This window comes from Cibotium barometz, chromosome 11 (genome assembly GCF_041138505.1).
Source record: "Cibotium barometz isolate CiBa-2024 chromosome 11, ASM4113850v1, whole genome shotgun sequence".
Classification (NCBI taxonomy): domain Eukaryota; kingdom Viridiplantae; phylum Streptophyta; class Polypodiopsida; order Cyatheales; family Cibotiaceae; genus Cibotium; species Cibotium barometz.
In genome coordinates, this window is record NC_141056.1 from 10,122,180 (window position 1) to 10,143,453 (window position 21,274).

Sequence of the window (21,274 nt, forward strand, 5' to 3'; positions counted from 1 at the left end):
ATACCATAGTACACAAAGATGGTGATGGGTAGAGACATGCAAAACTGCGGATTGCATTGGAATGTGTGGAGCTGAGAAGTCAGCCAATATATAATATGAAAAAACAACAATAATGAAAAGGTGGGTGTCCATTCACACCATGTGAGCTGGGGGGGAAAACCCAAAGGAAAAAAGTGCCCCTAGTTATGCCATGTTCAACAACCACGTAATATATGCCAAGCTCGAGGACCTTGTTTGAGACCATAAAATGCTTTTCGAAGCTTGCATACTTCGCTTTCATGACTAGGCATCTCAAAGCCAACAGGCTGATTTACATAAACCTCTCCACCATCTCCCCATGCCATCGCTAACAGTCCGCTCTCCAGCATCTCAGAGGTCTGTTGTTGGAGAGGGGACGAGAGCCCGACTGTTACAGTAGAGAAACAACGATGGAAAGGGTTCGGGCCTAAAGCTAGACAAAGCGGCGACACCCACTCGAGAAGCTGGCTTGGCAGAGAAGCAACAAGGGCCCCCGGTGCTACAGCTGACACTTCAAGCCCGATGAAAAAGGCACCCTGGAATGGATGTGACGAGGGACCCCAACAAACGGATGGCAAAGATGCAGGCAGGGTTAACGGGCGCCACCGCCCACCTTCTTGCCCACCCCCCCGGGTCAGTCGGCGGCGCGAGTGCAGAGCTTGCCACCACTGCCGGTGGCTCCACCCACGATTGACAGCCTTCGAGCAAGAGCGTGCACCACAGTATGGTCAAGTCCGTCGACCTCACTTCGGATGATGATCCATTGTTGGGTGAACAGCATTGGCAATGGCTGGTGTCAAATGCTGCCTTAGCGCATGTCTCATCGGTTCTTAGCAGCATTGGTTGGCGATGGTGAACCAAAGCTAGCAGATGCATGGACAAGACATGACAGTAGCTACGTGGACAAGACGTGATAGGAGATTAGGGCTTAGGGCAAGGCTCTATTACCACTGTTGGCCCAGGGGAGCTAGAACTACCCAGAAGCAAGCACGTACCACAATACATAGAGATGGTGATGGATAGAGAGAGACAAAAATGTGGATTGCATCGGAATGTGTGGAGCTAAGAAGTCAACACATATATAATATGAAAATACAACAATAATGAAAAGGTGGGTGTCCTTCCACACCATGTGTGCTAGAGGGAAAAACCCAAAGGGAAGAAGTGCCCCTAGTTATGCCCTGTTCGCATGTGGCACTACAACCATGTAATATATGCCAATACTAATAAACACCAACAACAAATGGATTTCAAGGAAGGTGACGATGTCTTTACTCAAATTTAAAAAGGCTCGAAAAGACGAGCAATTTATCCAAAATTGTTTCCAAAATATCACAGTCCTTTCATACGATTAAAGAATTCACAAGGCTTTTCATGTTATACTTCTTTGTTGAAGATCCACCAAAAGTGGAAGATCAAGAAAAGATTCTTTTCCATCAAGATCCAACAATGAAAGGCATGAAGCTTTATCAAAATTTTCTCTTGTGAAGTTCAAGAATTATCACTTGCATATGCAAATTGGGAGAATGCCAATTTTTCTCAAGACACATTTTATATCTTTCTCATCTATGAAGAAGCTTTTCAACTGTACTCAACTATTTAAAAGTCAAGGAGATATCAACAATAAGAATAGTCTGGGACATAAGCTCTTTTATGAATTTCGCCGATAGAGACACTACGAATAATGTCTTGTCTAGATCATAAATGGTCCGAGTCCACATGGAGATGTATGTGTTTGGTGAATGAGCAATTGAAGGCAACATTTCACCCGATCAGAGATCTCTATTTCTACACGTGCTAAGAGCGCTTCAGGGTGGTTGAGTCATAAGATAAAGGTGGACCACATGTAGACACGTAAAATGATTTCTACACATGGACATCACATGGAATTGATTGCCTATACATCAAATAAGAAGTTGGGAGAACGAAACTCGCCTTCCTAGGCAGTGCCCAATTATTATTGACTTTGAAAACTAAAGTGAAATTTATAAATATTGACTTTCCTGCTTCACGAGACCCTATGCACCCAAAAATGAAACTCTCGTCCCCTTGTAAAAAGCGAGATCCACCCCTAGCACTCAACCTTTGCTCCCGACATTGTGCACTCCTAATAGAGAACATTACTCAGTGCTACTTTGGATAGACTATGATCGCAATGGTGATGAAATACTCTTTTATAATGGAGCTCGTCCTAATTGCCATATGCGTTGAGGTTTGCAAGTACTTAAAAACATTGTCATTCAACGTATGGCTCCTTCGATTAGGACAAGATCGATTGCCACGAGGCTCACAGCCCTATGGCTTGTTTTTCACATGCATGGGTGAAAATGAATTCAATCTACATAAAATTGGACTCTTATTTAATGGCTTTTGTGGGTATATGCGGAAGCAACAGAGGACTTAAGATGGAAGATGAAGAAGGTGAAAATGTCTGCATTAAAACAGTTGGACAAGAGATACTAAAAGAAACAAGTGGTGTTGTTCTTGTTGTTTGGTGTGTGTTTGGTGGTTGTCACGTGCACACCCTGTTGGTGTACAAGTGACATGGCATTCTTAGCATCCATAAGCATTAAGCAGATAGCATTCATGAGCATCAAGTATTATCCAAGCATTTACAGCAGTTATTCACAGTAGTTACAGCATCTATATGGGGCTGTTATAGCACTTACAGCATTACATAAGGCATTCATAGCACTTTAGCACCAGCTGACTCAGCATCTACAACTAGCCAACAGAGGTATAACCAGCCGATAGCAGCATCTAGAGCATTTATGAAGTCGTGAAGACATAGGCATGCTGGCCAACAGCAGTACCTGGCCGACCAGCAGCATATAAATACAAAAGCGCATCGTTCACTGAATTCATCTCTTCATCGTTGGGTGGTCTTCAGCCCAAGACCCTAAGAGGGTGTGGAGTTCAGCATATTCAGCATTCAGCATCATCAGCATACAGTCAGCATTCAGTTCATCCTCCTGCCTCCTAGATAGAGGAAAGCTAGCATCTGAAGGGTGGACCTCAGCATTGGAGAAGGGAACATTCAATCAACATCAGCTCTCAGCATATCTCTCTCTTCCCGACATAGATATTCATCTAGGACAGGCATAGATCTATTCATAGATGTTCATTGTAACCATTGCATTTAATATAGCTGCATTGCATTGACACCATTGTCTATCTCTTAAGTATAATTAAGTGAAGTTTAGTTAAGCCTAAGGTTGTTTTACTACGAGCAATCCCCCACATGTTACAGTGGTAGTTGGAGAGGGGAAGGAGGAGGAGGGTAGGGGGTGCCAAATAATTAGAAAGTTGAACAAATCACAACACAGCTCATTTGAAAAAGCCAAATGTGTGGAAAAAAAAAAAGGAGAGAGTGACTTTGTGAAAGGCACAATGCACATAATATAAATAAACTTCCTCCAGGCATCCAAAGTTTTGACAGTTGAATACATCAAAATCCATGTAAGCAGTCAACACAAACATGCAATGATTCAAACTTTTACTCACCTGCAAGAACAATCCATCAGTCTTTTTCATTATATTGGCTTTATGAATAGCTGAGACTCGCTGCCTGCCATTTGTTTGGGCATAGTAGAAGGCATACTCTGCAACCCGGAGGCTTGCCTGCCTTGTAATGATTTTCAGACTCTCTACCACACCCCTTACAACCTGAAATTTTTTTACAAGATTCAACTCAGACGTGCCTGACTTGGCCTCAGATGGCACAATGGCATATGGATCAATGTTCACTACATTCATAAGGTGTGTGAGGTTTGGCAAGAAGGCCATACATGTGTGGTGCAAAATTCTATTTGAAATAGTTCAAGAGGGCAGAACGAATGAGAAATAAAGGCAACTAAAGAACAATATTCCACTAACCTGGTGTTCCAAGCCACTGTATTCACCTTCCGTGTTTTCGCGAATCGTTACAAGATTGACATTATCATATCGAGTTTTATAGCCAGGAATGCTCAAACAAGGCCTGACATTTGCATACAGCCCTAGCTCCTTGCGAAGAGTAAGATTAAGAGATTTGTGACCTTTTCCAATTGGTGTTGTCATGGGACCTTTAAGTCCAATGCCATTCCGACGAACAGACTCCATGCTATCAAAGGTTACGAAACTGCCAGTGCGAGCATCCACAGTAGTTCCCACATGATGCTTTTCCCACTCTATAGGCACCCCTGCAGCTTTGAAAATCTGCATAACAATGGAACAAGATCTTGACTTCCTATCCACCAATGGGTTTTCAAATGCATGATAATGCATAGCTTTGCTTTATCCCTCCATGGTTTTTCAAATGCAACATAATGCATAGCTTTTTCTTGTCCATCAGCAGCTGAGGATGTAGATCCATAACCATTCAAATGCAAAATGGTGATAAACCACTTAAAAATGCAAAATCGTGAATAGCTAAGCAATGCCCATTGAATATTCAACTAAAGCATTGGAATGCAAAACAATGATATAGACTTCAAAGTACAAAATAATGATAGCTTCAGAAAGCAAAATGACAAATAGCTTTCAAATGCACAAATTCCATCCCATACAATGCAATAAGATGAGAGCAATTCACAGCTTCAAAATGCAGCACAATGTAAAGGTGAAAAGATAGTATCCGTCTATGAGTTTAAAGATATGAATGATGAAACACATCCTTCTACCACTTTGAAATGCAAAGCTGGTATCTACTCCAGGCAAAAGAATTAAAATTCATCCACAAACAAGAAGCAGGAAGTAAAAGTTTTCTACAGCCCACACGGACAGGCACACACACACACACACAGTCTTCATAAAGTTAAAATAAATCCAAACTTACGTATCACATACATGTCTTCATAAAAGAGAAATATATCCAAACTTACATATTGAGAATTTGACAGAGACAATTGCAGAAAACTTGGACACGAACAAAGAATTCGCTGGGAAGCCTTGCAAAGAATGCAAAAGCTTGAAAACGTGAAGGTATGTAACATGATGCTATGATCTGTAGCTTTAAAATGCTAAAACAATCAATAACTGAACATGTCATAGCTGAAAAAAGCTAACAAACTGCCATACACAGCTTCAAAAAGCAAAATAATTAGATCCATTCATAGCCATTCATAGTTTCAGAATGCAAAATAATTAGATCCATCCATAGCTTCAGAACACGACATGGGATAAAATCCATCCATGACTTCAAAATGCAAAGCTGATAACATCCATCCAGAGCTTCTGGATGCAAACATGATAATATCCATATACATCAAATGCACCCCAAAAAAAAAGGATTTACATCCATAGCTTCAGAAATGCAGAAACGGTGGCCTATTCATCGCTTCGGAAGGCAGAGAACCATGGCATACATCAACAGCTTTGAATGTAAGTAATGATGGCAGACATCCATCGCATTGAAATGCAAAAAAATGGTGGCATACATTCATGAGTGCATTGAAAGAAAACCAAGCACAAACAGGTGGCACGATGGCATGCATCCATTAGTGCATTGAAGGAAAACCAAGCGCGGAGACAGAAACCCTAATCTAACCTGCTTAACAGATGCAGCGATCTCGGGCCCGATTCCATCTCCAGGAAAGAGAGTCGCTCGAACAACGGAGTCATGACTGGCTGAACCGAAGGGTCTCCTTGCTGCAGAGAAATGATGAGACTGCTCTGACGCAGGACGAAGGCTCTGAGCGTTTGAAAACCTGATTTGAGAGGGCAGGAGGGTCCTGGCCCGTCTGAGGAACGCCATGGCTCACCACACTGTCAATTTCTTCGTCGTCTTCTTCCTCTGCTGCTGGCCTTTGCTCGTCTCCTCCTCCTCCTTCACCGCCTCCTGGTATGCTGTCAGAAAGGTTTTCAAAGCTCATCGGTCTCGCACAGAGGGCGAGAGAGAGTGCGGTATTGAGTGAGAAGAAAGGTGATTGCTTTTGCCCCTCTCTTTTTTCTTCTTGCCACGATCTTTACGAGGCATGGTTGAAAGTTGAAACTTGATGGGCAATGTACCTTTAGAATCTGGATGAGTGGTTCCCTTATGGAAAGATTGGAGTGGTAGAGTTTTTTTTTTTAACATTGTTCATATTTACCATAGAGTGGTAGAGTTTTACTTTGCAAATTTTTAAATTTGGTCCAGAGATGTTTTGATTAGCATTTATTATATCATCGGGTGGTAGCTTAGTCAATAAGGGTTCAAACCTTGCTGGCTACCCTGAATGATGCCACCTTGTAATGTTGCCTGTGGGTGTGTGTGGGGTGTGGTGTTTGTAAAAGGGCATACAGGGCCCTGAGAGGAGTCCACTAGGAATTAGTTGCGTAATTTTTATTTAAAAAAAATTACATCTATTCTTTGTGTAAATATCGTTATTGTTTATAATGAAAAGTCAAGCATCTTCCACAATCCAAGCGTGGCAGTTTAAGTGCTCGAAAAACATATTTTTCAGCGAATCAAAATAAGGACAAATCTTAAATCTATTCGGTTTTTGTTTCGAAATCTCTACAATATGCCGGTTTTATAAGTAAAATATGTGAAAAATCATACCTTAAAATAAGGGCTACTTAAAATCTCAGCCAATTTTTCTTAATGCTGGCCGGTACAAATACACTAGAATGCCATTTTTTGAGGCTTGGGCAGTTTGCTTTTGAAAATTATGGATTCAGTGTCCATATGGTTTGATATTGTTTATGTAAGTGTAGTTATTTGTTTATAATAAAAACACTACATAGTGGCTAGACATCTATCAGATCCATTGTACAGTTAAATATATGTACGAGCATGGTCGAACCCGCCACCATGAGTGAACTTTACTCACACTATAAGAAAATGAATTTATAAGAATTATCCGATCTAATCCCAAGCTACAACCCACTTGTCCCAACCTACTATTAGGAACCAGAAAAAGACAAAACTTTCTTATGAAATCTCTTGATGCACCTTTGGTCTAAAAAATTTATTGGAACCGACAACCCACCAGACTAAAGTGCATCTAATCACACTCCTAAATCCGCCCAACCTTCATTTATATCAATCAATTATCAGTAGGCTTCCATCGACACAACCTTGAACGCGGAATGTTGGGAAGAAATGAATCAAATCAGGGTGAAGGGCTACTAAGTGACTTGTTAGCTCTTTTCCGTATATCCAAAATCCCCACCTCTAGTCTAGGATTTATTCACATTATATGTATAGACATGGGCCAATAATGTATCAAAAGCCACCCATAAGCCTTATATATATATGGGTAGAGATAGGCAATGAGACATCCACTTAACTTGGGCAGCCGTGTAAAGCCCATTTGTATATATTCAACTTTTAACAATATGAAGGGGGGAATTCGATCATTCCTCAAATGCAAAACTTTTTCCTTCTCTTGAGCTCTTACCTTCTTACTTTTGCTTGTGTATGTGAATGAAGTGTGTTTGTGTGTGGATGGAGTGTGTTTGAGTGTGCATGCTTACTAGCTTTAGTGAGAGTTTGATTGAGCACGATTGGAGAAGAAGGTGGTTTAAGCTTCTAGCTTAACCATTACCAAGGATTACGTAGTTGATTTGAGAGGAGAGGAAGGGCTAAAACAAGAGGGACCTCTTGGCCTCTTTAGCCTCTCTAATAGGGACCTCTTGGCCTCTTTAGCCTCTCTAATAGGGACTTCCATGATCAGAGATAAGTGATCTAACCATTAGTACTATGGTTCCTTGCTGGAGAGCAACAAGGTTCTTGTTTTGACATGAACAAATGACACCGTTACCAAGGATCAAACCAGTCTTGCATGAGGTAAGGAAGTAGAGCTATTTTTCTACTAAAAAATCTTCTATTATTCTCACTCTATCTTGCCCTTGGAGGCAAATCCTTGGTAGAATGTTGAGAAGATGTATTCTATAGTAATATTGGAGTTGCTTTGTATGATTGTGTGTGCTATTGGAGTGTTTAGGAGTGGATTAGTGTGATTAGAGTAGGCTTTGCTTCTAACGTTTACCCTTTTTGTGTTTTATGTTTATTAATTTCTTATATTCTTTATCTCATGGGATTGGTGAAATGTGGTGGGATTGGTGAAATGTGGAGCAAGCTCTCTCAAGTGTGATTGAGGTAGGGTATCTCTCTACTTGGTTGATTTCATCATGACTATGAGCATTAGCCTTAGATTAATTATAGGAACTTAGGGTACATTAGTATTTTTTATGTTTTTTACCAAGGTTAGTTAATCAAGGCATTAATCTTTTTAATTGTTTTTTTTTTGTAAAATTTGTTGAAAATCATGACATTGAAGTGTTGCTAAGCAACCCTATCATGTCACAAAAACCCAAAAAACATTAAGAAAAACCCTATCATGTCACAAAACCCAAAAAACATTAAGAAAGACACTAAAAATTACAAAATCTTCAAAAAGTTACGTCCTCTACTCTCTAAAATTTTTGGATCATCAACTAGGATCCGGATCATCCAGATTCACATCGTTAAATTTGTATCCAAATCATTAACTAGAGCATGAGGGTCTGTCTTTGTGGGGTAAATGTTCTATATTGCCACACACCTAAGCATTAAGAATGGGGGCTATCAAGGTACCAATCAAATATTCTCTTGTAAAGTTAAGTAAAGACGCCTACCTTCCATGCCACCTACGACCATTAATGCACTTTTTGATCGATGAACCCAACCCACGTCTACTCTCAATCTCAACTCAAGAGTCTGGATCGTCGATCTGACTGAAAGATCATCCCATAAATCAGATTATTCAAAGTCCAGATCTCTTGTCTTCTCATATCATTACCTCTTTCGCATCAAGCAATTCTCATTTCAGATTTTTGTATTTCCCGACTGTTGATCCTATCTCCGAATCGTTTTACAATTTAGTCCCGTGACCATATTCCCCAGATTTCCCATCTCTCATTTGGATTGCTGATTTGACTGGATTCCACAAAGTGGAAAAAACAAAAAAAAATTACATGCATCTTGTGTGTTCTTCCTTTTCGTCTATGAATTTATTACTTTTCCATCAAAAACCTTGAAAAAAATGAAAACATTACAAAAAGACTATAAAAATCCATAAAAACTAAAAAATCATAAAATCCTCATAAAAAGAATTCCCACAAGCAATTTCGAGCATTGGACCAAGTGCATATGCATTTACGATCAAGTCGAATCATTGCCTATCCATATTATAACCCAACCTTTGAATATGAGATTTTGTCTCACGCTCCAACATTAGGGAGTGGTATCGGACCACGAGTAGTATTGACCTCCCTCATTGCAGCAGTAGACACTATCTCAGAAGCAAACTAAGAGTCCTTCATAATGGAAGTGACAAGAGTAGTATTATGGGGTATAAACCTGTAGAGCTTTCACCACTAAATGAGAATGGAGTCATGTGAGCGTCAAGTATTCATCAAGAAGGACTTAAAGAGCTTTCACCAATGATGAGAATGGACTCGGGTGAGGGTCAAGTATTCATCAAGTAGTAGGACTGAAAGAGCTCAAGAAGCTTGTCATATTGGAGAGAGATGAGCCATTACCAAGAATGTCGGGAAACAAGTTCACCCTGTAGAGCTTTCACTAGTGAGAATGGTGACAGGTGAGTATCAAGTATTCCAAGAATGGATCCACGTGAGCATCGAGTATTCATCAAGAATGGAGCCAGGTGAGTGTCAAGTATTCATTAAGTATTAATCAAGAAGGGCTAAAAGAGCTTAAGTAGCTCGTCATACTAGAGAGAGATGAGCTAGCAAGAATGTTGGGAAACAAGTTCACACTCGAACAACAAATGAAACCTATATGCTAAAGTGCTATGGTTATCAAGAAACTCCAAGAGTTCCAATCTACACTAACCATAATGGGGTGCTCTTGGAGTGATGATCACTTTTGACTATGTTAGGGTGTGAACTAGAGATCTTGGATAACTCAAAACTTATTATCACTTTGCACGCAACACAGACATGAGTTCTATGTAAACCTAGAGGGGAATATGTATATTTTAATGCGCAAGACTTCTCTAGTATATCCGATCTATGTAGACCTAGAGGGGAATATGTATATTCTAATGCGCAAGACTTCTCTAGTATCCGATCTATGTAGACCTAGAGGGGAATATGTATATTCTAATGCACAAGACCTCTAGTATCCGATCTATGTAGACCTAGAGGGGAATATGTATATTCTAATGCGCAAGACCTCTAGTATCCGATCTTTTAGTAGTGTGCCAACATGGGCACAAGAACCTCACAGAGTCCTTAAGAGCTCAAGAGCTTGCATAGAGCCAATTGTGACTCAACCTCCAAATGTGATAGATATATTATTTCTAAGGAGAATTAGAGCCACTTAAGGCAATATAGGCTAGTACGAGGATGCCCAAGGCAATATAGGCTAGTACGAGGATGCCCAAGGCAACCGCTTTAACATGACCAATGTATAAAGGGACAAAGAGGGAAATCACAAGTTTTTGGATGCACCTCTATTCAACAGGAGGTGTTATCATCATGCTAATGATCAAACGACATGTGCGGACAAGGATCTAAGGAGAATTAGAGCCACTTAAGGCAATATAGGCTAGTACGAGGATGCCCAAGGCAACCGCTTTAACATGACCAATGTATAAAGGGACAAAGAGGGAAATCACAAGTTTTTGGATGCACCTCTAGTCAACAGGAGGTGTTATCATCATCAAACGACATGTGCGGACAAGGATCGTAACACATACATCCCAAGAGTGGCCGACGAAGTGAGAAGGATGGAAAGGTCTAGGTTGGGAGGGACTTCCCCCATCCAACAAGGACCTAGAACATAGGACTTCACAACCAAGTGAATTAAGGACCTCTCCTAACGAAATCACCTTGAGATCAGGAAGCGTAAGGGTAAGAGTAGAATTTTCCTTTTATTCCACAAGGGAAACAACCTCCAAACCTGAAATCGAAGTCAAGCTTCCCTCCAATACAGGAGGAACGTTCAGCTTTTCCATAGGGATGAGCCCTTGGATCGGTAATCCGAGTTGAACTAGTAGACTTGTCAATTCAATTAGAACGGGGAACCACTAGAGTTAAGAGCCATGACTATAGGGCCTCAATTGTATTAATAGCTCTTGGAGCATTGGTATATGGATACCCAATGGCACATTTGGGCTTTTTACCCCCTGAACAACCAAGAGAAGCATCTTTTAGGGTACTAGCCTATGGATATGTGAGACCACCCTATACACATGTACCTCCCAGATTGGAACCTAGGCATATGGTTGCAATGGCTCATGAACCATCAGAATCGGCTTTCATCCCAGTGTGTCACTAGTTGAGCTCGATATCTCAACATCATAGGCAAGCTAGTTTCAAAGTTTGATGGAACGAGAGATCTACAGCCATCTAGCTGCTTTCAAACAAGTATATACAACAAAAAAGGTTATTAATCCTCGAATGAAGATATATACTTTTGGCTTAACTTTAGAGAATAATACTTTGCTTTAGTTTTAATTGTTAGAAGATTCCGAGAGAGAAACCATGGAAGACTTGGAGCTAGAGTTTACGATAGTATCTCTAACACGAGTGTCAAGCATAGCTCAGTAACAACTCAGCTTTACTAATTCTAGTACCAATTCGAGCACAGCTTGAACACAAGACAGTGAGAGACTGCATTAATCGTCTTAAGAACTTGAACAACAAGTGACCTATTGAGGAAAATATGAGCCAAGCCAGGCTAATTTTGTTGTTCTTAGAAGGGTTAAAGAGTAAGCAACTACATGATGCATTTATATGCGAAAATTCTCAAGGACCTCTCTCCACTTACCAGCAACAATGCATAATTATGATGAAGGAATTTATAGGCTAGTAAAAGGAATCTCCCTCACACTAAGAGTTGATCCATGGTATCCATAGGCTTGATGTCCCGCTCATGCGGCTCTACTCCAAGAAACCCTTTAAGTAATGGTTGTAGAGCATGCCCGTTTGAAGAGCGCAGAGGATATAAGAGGCCAATTGATGACAAAAAATTTAACATTGTAGAGATGAAGAACCAGGCTAAGTGGTGACGGTGCTACCTTTGCAATCGAGACTATTGGGCCATATACTATGATGCACCAGTTATTTAAAGAATAAATCCAGTATACATACCATTGTGTAGGTGCATGAGTTGGAAGGAGTACAAGACTGTTGGGCCATATACTATGATGCACCAGTTATTTAAAGAATAAATCCAGTATACATACCATTGTGTAGGTGCATGAGTTGGAAGGAGTACGAGGCCAAAAAGAAGCTTAACACTCTCCTCCTCAATTTTTGTGGATTTGAATCTCCACCATTTAGCATTGTCCCAATGGAAGCATGGATGTGCAAACTTAATAGCACAATTAATTACTTCACATCATGATGCTCTAGATGTGGCCATTCAAGACACCATCAAGTTTCTTGACACCATCAGCAATTGTTTACAAGCTTTTAAGAAAGTGAAGGGTCCCATACAGTGGCATAAATACGATGAATCTTATGTGTAAGCACTCGTCTTCATCATTAACCTTAGCCCCACACTTCCACAAATCTATGGGATGTTTGTGAGCATCCAATTTTTGGAAGCCTTCAAGATATGGGCCTTCAAAGAGATGTTCTCATCCAAGTTCATCCTTTTTGGCTAAAACTTTGTGTTCTCACCTACAATAATCAAAAGCCACTCCAATGTCTAAAGATAGTGTAACACTTCCATATGATGATGACATTGTTCACAAAGATAATTTAAAGTTCCTCTCCTCAACATGCCCATTATTCACAGCTTCTGAGGATAGAAGTAGGTCTAGGCAGGGGGGTTAGTAACTCTTTTCCATATATCCAAAATTCTTGCCTCTAGCCTAGGATTTGTTCACATTATGTGTGGTCATGGGCTAATGATATATCAAAAGCTAGCCATAAGCCTTGTGTGTAGAGATAGGTAATGGACACCCACTTAAGTTCGGACGGTCAAGTAAAGCCCATTTATCAACTTTTGATAATATGAAGGAGAGAATTAAATCATTTCTCATGTGCAAAAATTCCTTCTTCTCTTAAGCTCTTAACTTCATGTATGCTTGATTGTAGGATGCATGCTTATGTGTGTGGATGGAGTGTGTTAACTGTGCACGCTTGCTTGCTTGCTTGAAAGAGAGTGTGATTGAGCATGACTAGAGAAGAAGGTGGTTCAAGCTTTCGAGCTTAATCATTGCCTTTGGAATGAATACTTAGTTGATTTGAGAGTAGAGGAAGGGCACAAACAAGAGGGATTGACACACCTCTTGGCCTCTAACATCTCCAAAGGGACTTCTATGATCCAAGACAAGTGGTCTAACCACTAGCACTATGGTTCCTTGCTATGGAGAAAGAAGTTTCTTGACATGAACATGAGTACATGGAAACATGAAATGTCATAACTCACTCTCTTGGGCTTAATAAAAACTAAAAGTGCATCTAATCACACTCATAAATCCATCTAACCTTCAGTTGTATCAATTAAACATAGTGCTTATAAGTTGGAGACGGCAAGCTTACATCGACACACCTCAAGTGAGGGGAGTGTTAGGGAGAAATGAGTCAAAGCAGCCCAAATTTAGGTGAAGGGCTTTCCGAGTACTTGAAAACATGGAATGTCGTAGCTCTACTCTATAGGCTCAGTAAACACTAAGAATGCCATGAACATCCTCACATCTTGTTTTTGGATGAAGCTCCAACCTTGGAGTAGTAGGAGTAAGACTGTCAAGGTTCATTCCATCCAGAATCACATAAATATGTAGTATGATACAACAACCCTAGTGCTACATTTGTATAGGATCCTATGTTGGGATTATCCCCAAATGGACTAGGCTATTGAGCCCAACCACAGATCTAAGGAAAAAATAAAGGGCCTCATTTACCAAACCAATTCCAAGAGCAAAGAAAGCGCAAGCCGTACCATAATCCCACACACCATAACCTTTTTGGATATTTCTTCACAAGTCTAGGTTCTCCACTCCATTGGGAGGAGGAACATGGAACAAGAGGAAAAGGTAAGAGTCCATACCATTTGTAGTTTCTTGGCTTTCTTGTTTTTAATTTGATGTGCAATACTCAATTCATTTTGCTTTGACTAGATGCATATATGCTTCCAGGTGGGTGGAGACTATTAAGGACAAGGTAGGACTATGATCAACAAGCTCCTTACAAAGCTTTAACTTTTTCCAAGGTGGCTGCATGCAAGTGGTCTTTTGATTGATCAACTTTATTGAAGTTTTGTGACTAAATGCGTTGCTTGTGCCAATATTTCAAGTTTTTGCTCATTTATTTTAGTTTTATTATATGTGCTATGGTAGAAAGTTGTGCTATCATAGGTCTATTAGCAACTATCAAAATAAAATTATTGGGGTCAACATACCATGCCCTCCGAGGTGATGTTAGGTGCCACCTTCTTGAAGGGTCAAGATACCATGCTCTATGAGGTGATGTTAGGTGCCACCTTGAGGGTCAACATACCATGCTATCAAAGGAAGGCAATGGGTCAACGCACATGGCATGCTCTATAGGTGATGTTAGATGCCACCTTGAAGGGTCATGGTATATGTGATTGTAAGACATAGCCCACCTCTATTTATTATAGGCCTCATAACTTTCTTGTCCTAGAAGTTTGGGTCGAGATAAGTTTTTTTTACAAGGAGATCCTTGGTTATGGAAAGACTTATCTAAATGGATGAAAGGAAATATGAGAGTCCACATATATTAAAACTCAAAAGATCTCTCTAGCTAATCACTATGCATAAACACACATAATCCAGGCATATACTCATCAACTTGACCACCCCGAGCCTAAGGGTGCACACATCATAGTAATGAAGAACCACATACCTATCCTTGGTGTCCCATACCACCAAGAGGTATGTCTTCAATCCAACAGCACATAGCTGTAGTCTGAAATGGCAAGAGAGTAGATACTATGCTCTACACAAGAGAACATCCCTTGAGAGTACCCCATGCTCCTATTATATAGGAGAGCTCTCAAGTGACTCTTGACTCTCCATTTCCATGTGTGACCCTTGGTTGTCTGACCCTAACCCCAACCCGGTTTAGGTCTGCTGCTGACCCTAACCCCAACCCCCTGACCCTTGTCCCACTAGAGCATGTTCTCATGATCCCATGCTCACATGCCTAGGGCGGGTTAGCCTCCTAGTATATACATATAATATGACGTGCACATAACGTACTTTCCCTCTCTCAAAACATTGCACTCTTGCAACAATGAAAAGAAGGAAACCTACGCTGAACATTCTCAATTGGTCCCCAAGTTGAATCCTCAATTTCCCTATCTTTCCACTTAATTTTAGCCTTAGGGATTAAGCGATTACAAAGTTTCCTTTCCTTGAATTCAAGTACCTTTTCAGGTTCATGTGGAACATAGGATAAATTCTCAACCTCAACAAGTTCATGAGGAGTAACTGTGTTATCCTCACCTCCCAGCTTCTCTTTAAGTTTGCTAACATGAAAGACTGGATGAACTCTGACATGTGGAGTTAGTTTTAGCTCATACGTAACCGTGTCAATCTAATGTGTAGCTTGGAATGGACCACAATATCTAAGAGATAATTTTGAGCACTTTGCTGTTGATAAAGTCTGAGAATCTTTAGGAACTTTCAAATAAACCAATGCTCCTAGCTCAAAAGACCGAGGTGAGCGTCCCCTATCAGCATAAAATCATGCTCTATCCTGAGCACTCCTGATAGAATCCTAAGATTGGATCAGCATTTCCTACATATCATGCAAGAAATCCCTCGATGCATCAGCTCAATGTCCTTAAGACTGACATCAACAGGTGCCCTGAGTTGATACCCATAAATAAGCATAAACAGACTATAATCAATAGTCATATGCTTAGAATTGTTATAGGCAAATTTCATCATTGGAAGATACTTTTCCCAACTCCATGCTTTTCTAGAGATATACGCATCATGAAACATATTCTCTAAAATCTGATTCACACACTTTGTTTGTCCATCATACTACGGGTGATCAGAGGAACTCATACTCAAAGTAGTTTCCAATTTCTTGAAAACTTCTTACAAAAAATGAGCCGTGAACTTAGAGTCTCGATTACTCATAGTATTAGAAGGTAGACCATATAGTCTAAACAGCTGCTCCACAAATTGGTAAGCCAATTCCGACACTTTAATTGTTGTCTTTGTGGGTAAAAACCTAGCCATCTTTATCAATCTATCCATGACTACCCAAATGGCATCATGACTCCTACTAGTACGTGGAAGTCCCGTAATGAAATCCATGGAAATACTTTCCCAGTTTCAAGACGGAATATCAAAAAGATGTAATAACCCAGCAGATTTAAGGTGTTTAGCCTTGTTTATCCGACATTGATGACATCGGACCACATAACTCTGAATAAAATCTTCCATTTTGGCCAGTAAAATGTCCTTCTAACCAAAGCCAAGGTTCCTTGTATGCTAGGATGTCGTGCCGATGGTGCATCATGGCACTCAAAGAGGATCCTGAGGCTAATTTCTGGCACATCCGGCATGCATACCTTATCATTGTCGGAATAAGATACCATTCCGAATAAAAAATTGGTTGGCTTTTCCTTAATTCACCAGGTTTTAATCTACCTCAGAGTTAGACCGTGATTCTACCAAATTTCAATACTTTCCAAAGAAAATATATGTACTGCATTTTCCCCTGAGTGAATCGTATAAGAGGTAATTTCGGTGAAGCTAAGTTCATTGACTTCACCTATTTGACTCAACGCATCAGCAACGTGATTCGAGCTAAATATCTTGTATTTAATCGTGAAATCAAAGTCCTGCATCAACTTAGCCCATCTTGCCTTTCTACCTTTCAAGTCCAGCTGATCACAAATGTACTACAAAGATTGGTGATCTGTCAAGACCTCATACTAAGACCTATAGAGACTGTCTCCATGTCTTTAAAGCATAAATGATTGCATACAAGTCTTTCTCCTGAACTGGATACCTAGCTTGTGCATTGTTGAGTTTCTTACTCTCGAAGACGACAGGCTTCTCATCCTAGAAGAAAGTTGTGCCTCTCGTCTCGCAAAGTCGCTAGCATCAGTCTCAATGACATAAGGCCTGCTAAGATCCAACAAGACTAACATAGGAGCATCTCAAACTTTATTTTTCAAAGTATCAAAAGTTCCCTAGCTTCTCATTTCACTTAATCAGAGAATGACTTCTTATTTTTACCCTTAAGAAGATTGGTAAAAGGCACTGTTAACTTCGAATAATCCCTAATAGATTTTCGAAGAAACACCACGACACCTAAGAAAGATCTTAATTGCTTGACCATACGCGAAACTGGCCATTCCAAAACCTTTTGGATTCGATCCAAATCTATACTTATGACCCAAGTATAACAATTCCTTCTTAAAGAATTCACACTTAGATAATTTACAATATAGTTTCTCCTTCTTGAGCTTTCATAGAACCTCTTTAAGATGATCCTCATGCTCAACCAAAGTTTTATTGTATATTGAAATGTCATCTAAGAAAACCATCACGCATTTTTCTAACACATCCTGAAATAAATCATTCATCATATGTTGGAAAGTTGCTGGTGTATTAGTGAGACCAAAGGGCAACACTAAAAATCCGTAATGGCCGTAACATGTCCTAAAAGTAGTTTTAGGAAAATATTCCTCTACAATACGGATCTAATGATAACTAGTTTGCAAGTCAAGCTTTGTGAAATACTTAGCTCCTTGCAACTTATTAATAAGATCATCTGATCTAGGTAATGGGTATTTAATTTTAATTGTAACCTTGTTAAGACATTTGTAATCAATACACATTTGCCAGGTACCTTGATCTTTTTTCATAACTAGGATAACTGGTGCACCCCAAAGAGACTTACTTGGCCTAATCTGACCCATCCTCAAGTATTTAGCTAGTTGCTTGGCTACCTCATCTTCCTCAGTCTGGCTAAGCCGATACAGAGGAATACTAACAGGTACTACACCCGATACTAGCTTAATTTTATGGTCCATCTCTTGTTTAGGAGGTAATCTGTGAGGTAACTCATCAAGAAACACATCCTGAAATTCACTCTCTCTCAATGGAATTTAACACTTTACTTTCCCAAACATTTAAAGAAACAGTGTTGACATCAAAATGAGCACATGACAACACTGGCAACCAATTGGAAAAGTTCAGAGTTAAAAAGGTTTTCCATTAACTAAAGCTCATTAATCAAAGTTTCCTCGGGTACAAGAACGTTTCCCTTAAGAGTAACAAGGTTTCCATTGTGACAAAAAGACATTAAATGTTTGACCCAGTCAATAAAAAAATCTTTATTTTTTTAATGAAACCATTCCATCCCTAAAACGACATCTACATGATCCAAGCTCATGACATGAAAATCAAGTCTTTCTGAGTATAACTGGATGTCTAGCGGCAGCTTTGACACCTTCCTGTCCCAGAATTAGACTTGTTCTCCAGCCATCCTAACCTTGTACATGTGATCATTATGAGTGGTTTTCAGGTTCATCCTGTGTACCACAATGTTGTCAATAAAATTGTGAGTACTACCGGGATCAAACAATATATGAACCTGATGTCCATTTATTGTTCCATGAATACGAAATAATTTGTTTGGACCAAAAACGTCCTTATTTTACTGAAAGTACAATCTGGACATTAGCTTCCTTTAAGATGCGTTATATTGACTTCAAAAAATTTACTTTGTAATGCGCACAAATTTTTTTTGTATAAACTTCTTTGGCCCCACCTTTTGCCTAGGCACTCAAGGTTTACAGCTCCATTCAAAGGACAATTTCTTTGTGTGTCCCTTTTCTTTGCATTTGAAACATGTGTGATTATCCCTACTCACAAATTTTGGCTTCTTACTAGCGTTGTTGGATTTTTTTTTTTGGCGTGAAAACCATCTTTCTTTTTTGTCCACTCTTCCCAAAAGTGAATGTGGATTTCTTTTCATTAGACGATGGTTTTGAAGTGTTTTAGACGACCATTGTCTTATGAAAAACCTAAGTTACTTGAATAGCATCCTTAGCCGTTTTGACTTTGTATTTTTTTACCTTGTATTGATAGTCATGAGCTAGACTATTGATGAAAATCCCACTTAGGGTATGATTATCTGATTTGGCTTTGGTAGCCAATTGTCTAAACTTTTGCACATAATTGTCAAACGATTGATTCCCCATACTATTTTTAACAAGCTCGGCAATTATCTCGAATTCATCCTCTGGTTGGATGAACTCTTTTTTGAAAGCTTCTTTGAAATTTTGCCAAGTTGTAGGAATGGAATCTTCTATGAGATCCTTCCACCAAGTCAATGCCTTCCCTTTCAATAATCCATGCACCATCTACAGCTTTTGCACATCGGTAAATGGATGAAAGGTAAAGGGTGTAGTCCACCTGTTGAGCCAAGCATCTACACATTCTTGAGTCTTCTTTTTCTCACCATCGTACACCTTTGGTGCAAACGACAGAGCAACTGCTTTGGTAGGAGTAGGAGGCACCGCCAAAAGTGTCTTTTTTGAGAGTCAAGATTTGTACCTTCAGTGACTCCATATCTCGTCATGGTATTTTGCAATAGTTTTTTCCAGATGCTCTGTCTCTTCCATAAATTCACTCTTTCCAATAGCCTCCTCTTCTTCAACAACTTGGTAAGTCAGATCTTTCCTTCTGGAGTTAGGTTAATCACACATCTCATCGACATTATCATTGACCGCGAGAAGTCAATGTGAGCCATGGTAATAAGGTTCTCCAAAAATCACGAATCACTCGAGCCAACTTCACTTGACCACCCTTGACCAAAATGATCTAGCAAATTAATTTAGTAGAATTGACTGCACATAAGAAAAAATGCTTTAATTAGTATTTGGTTGCTAAACAACGGTAAAAGATCATGAAAACACCGTCTAGAATTAATCCAAATAGAAATAACTACTAATACGAGGCACACTTGAATTAATTATATGTGAATAACTAGCATCTATCTAATGTCAACACGTGAAAACGTACTTCAACACTAAATAACCCCTGAAAATATTAGATTATCGAAAAAAAAGAATTATCATAAAATTTTCCTAAATTTTCTTATTTTCTAGGACCTCAAAATTTACTAATTTTGAAATCCACAAAATCCTATCTTATGGCACTCCAAATCTAAATTTTCCAAAAAAATTTAGCGATAGAATTCACCAAAAATACAATCGGTATACAAAAAATACCAATTTCTAAGATTTCTAAAATAATTTTTAGAAATTTTCCTAGTAATTATGAAAAAATTACCTCAAGAATTCCATTGGTCATGATTTTTTTAAATTCTACTCGACAATCCTCAAATTCAATTAAAATCTCTAATTTTAAAGGAATTTCTAATTGTTTAGGTAAAAAATAGATTTTTATAGGAGATCGAATGGTCATAAGTGCCTGAACGGACACGCCACATTCCGAATGACAAACCCGAATATTCCAAAAATTGGAAAAATCTATCTTCTAATTTTCTAAGTTTTTAAATAAAAATTTAAAGATTTTTCCCGTGTCCCGAACGCACGAGAAATGCAAACAGACACAACACTCGAGACCCTAACAGCTTGGAATACGGACAGCCATCAGACATGGGATTCTCAAAAATCCAAAATTAGAATGTCAAAAGATTGGCGAATGAAAAGTTACAACAATCAAAATTCTTGAAAAAGTGTTTTAACAAAAGTATTTTTTTTGGAAAAAAAACCTTAAGCTTAATGCTTAATAAAAAAACGATTTTTAATGGGGGGACGCATGCTGCCCGTCGACTATGGACCCCCCCCTTTGTGCGCGCGATTACCTAAGGGAGAGGGGGGGAAGCATAAGCTCCTCTATCCCCTCCACTTCTCCACCAACAACTTCATCATCATCTTCTCCATAAATCATAAACAGAGTAATTAGAAAGCTATTACAATTAATCCACTTGATTAATTCCCATCCTCATGAAGAGCTTTCACATGCAAGAGAAGGAAGAAGGGAGAAAATCTGGAAAAGAGCAAAGAAGCCATCACCACGCACACAAGAGAGAATCCGATGTGGAAACATGAAGTTTATTATTGATTTTTAGTAGAAAAATCAACAAAATTCAGCCCCCACACCTGTGGGAAACCTGCAAAAAAACATGACAAAAAAGCTTAATTACCACATTCATGCTCAAAAAATGTCCTTAAAAATTAGGATAAATTCCTAAAAAAGTATAGAGATGTAGGGAATCCTGTCTACCAAAAAATACCCATAATAGCATGTGCGGTATTTTGGTAAAAAAACCCGTAAAATGCTCATTTCAACTATAAAAATAGAGAAAA

General features: G+C 39.3%; 1 protein-coding gene across 1 annotated transcript in view; it reads right to left on the reverse strand.

Moving 5' to 3' along the window:
* Positions 1-6,007, reverse strand: part of LOC147633736 (isocitrate dehydrogenase [NAD] catalytic subunit 5, mitochondrial-like) — a 43,779-nt gene extending 37,772 nt beyond the window's left edge. The window contains exons 1-3 of the mRNA XM_086804766.1: positions 5,546-6,007; positions 3,895-4,215; positions 3,523-3,684 (exon numbers count right to left, since the gene is read on the reverse strand). Coding sequence (XP_086660892.1) covers positions 3,523-3,684; positions 3,895-4,215; positions 5,546-5,752 — 690 coding nt within the window. The 5' untranslated portion in view covers positions 5,753-6,007. The remainder of the gene's footprint in view (positions 1-3,522; positions 3,685-3,894; positions 4,216-5,545) is intronic.
* Between the last annotated feature and the right edge of the window lie 15,267 nt (positions 6,008-21,274).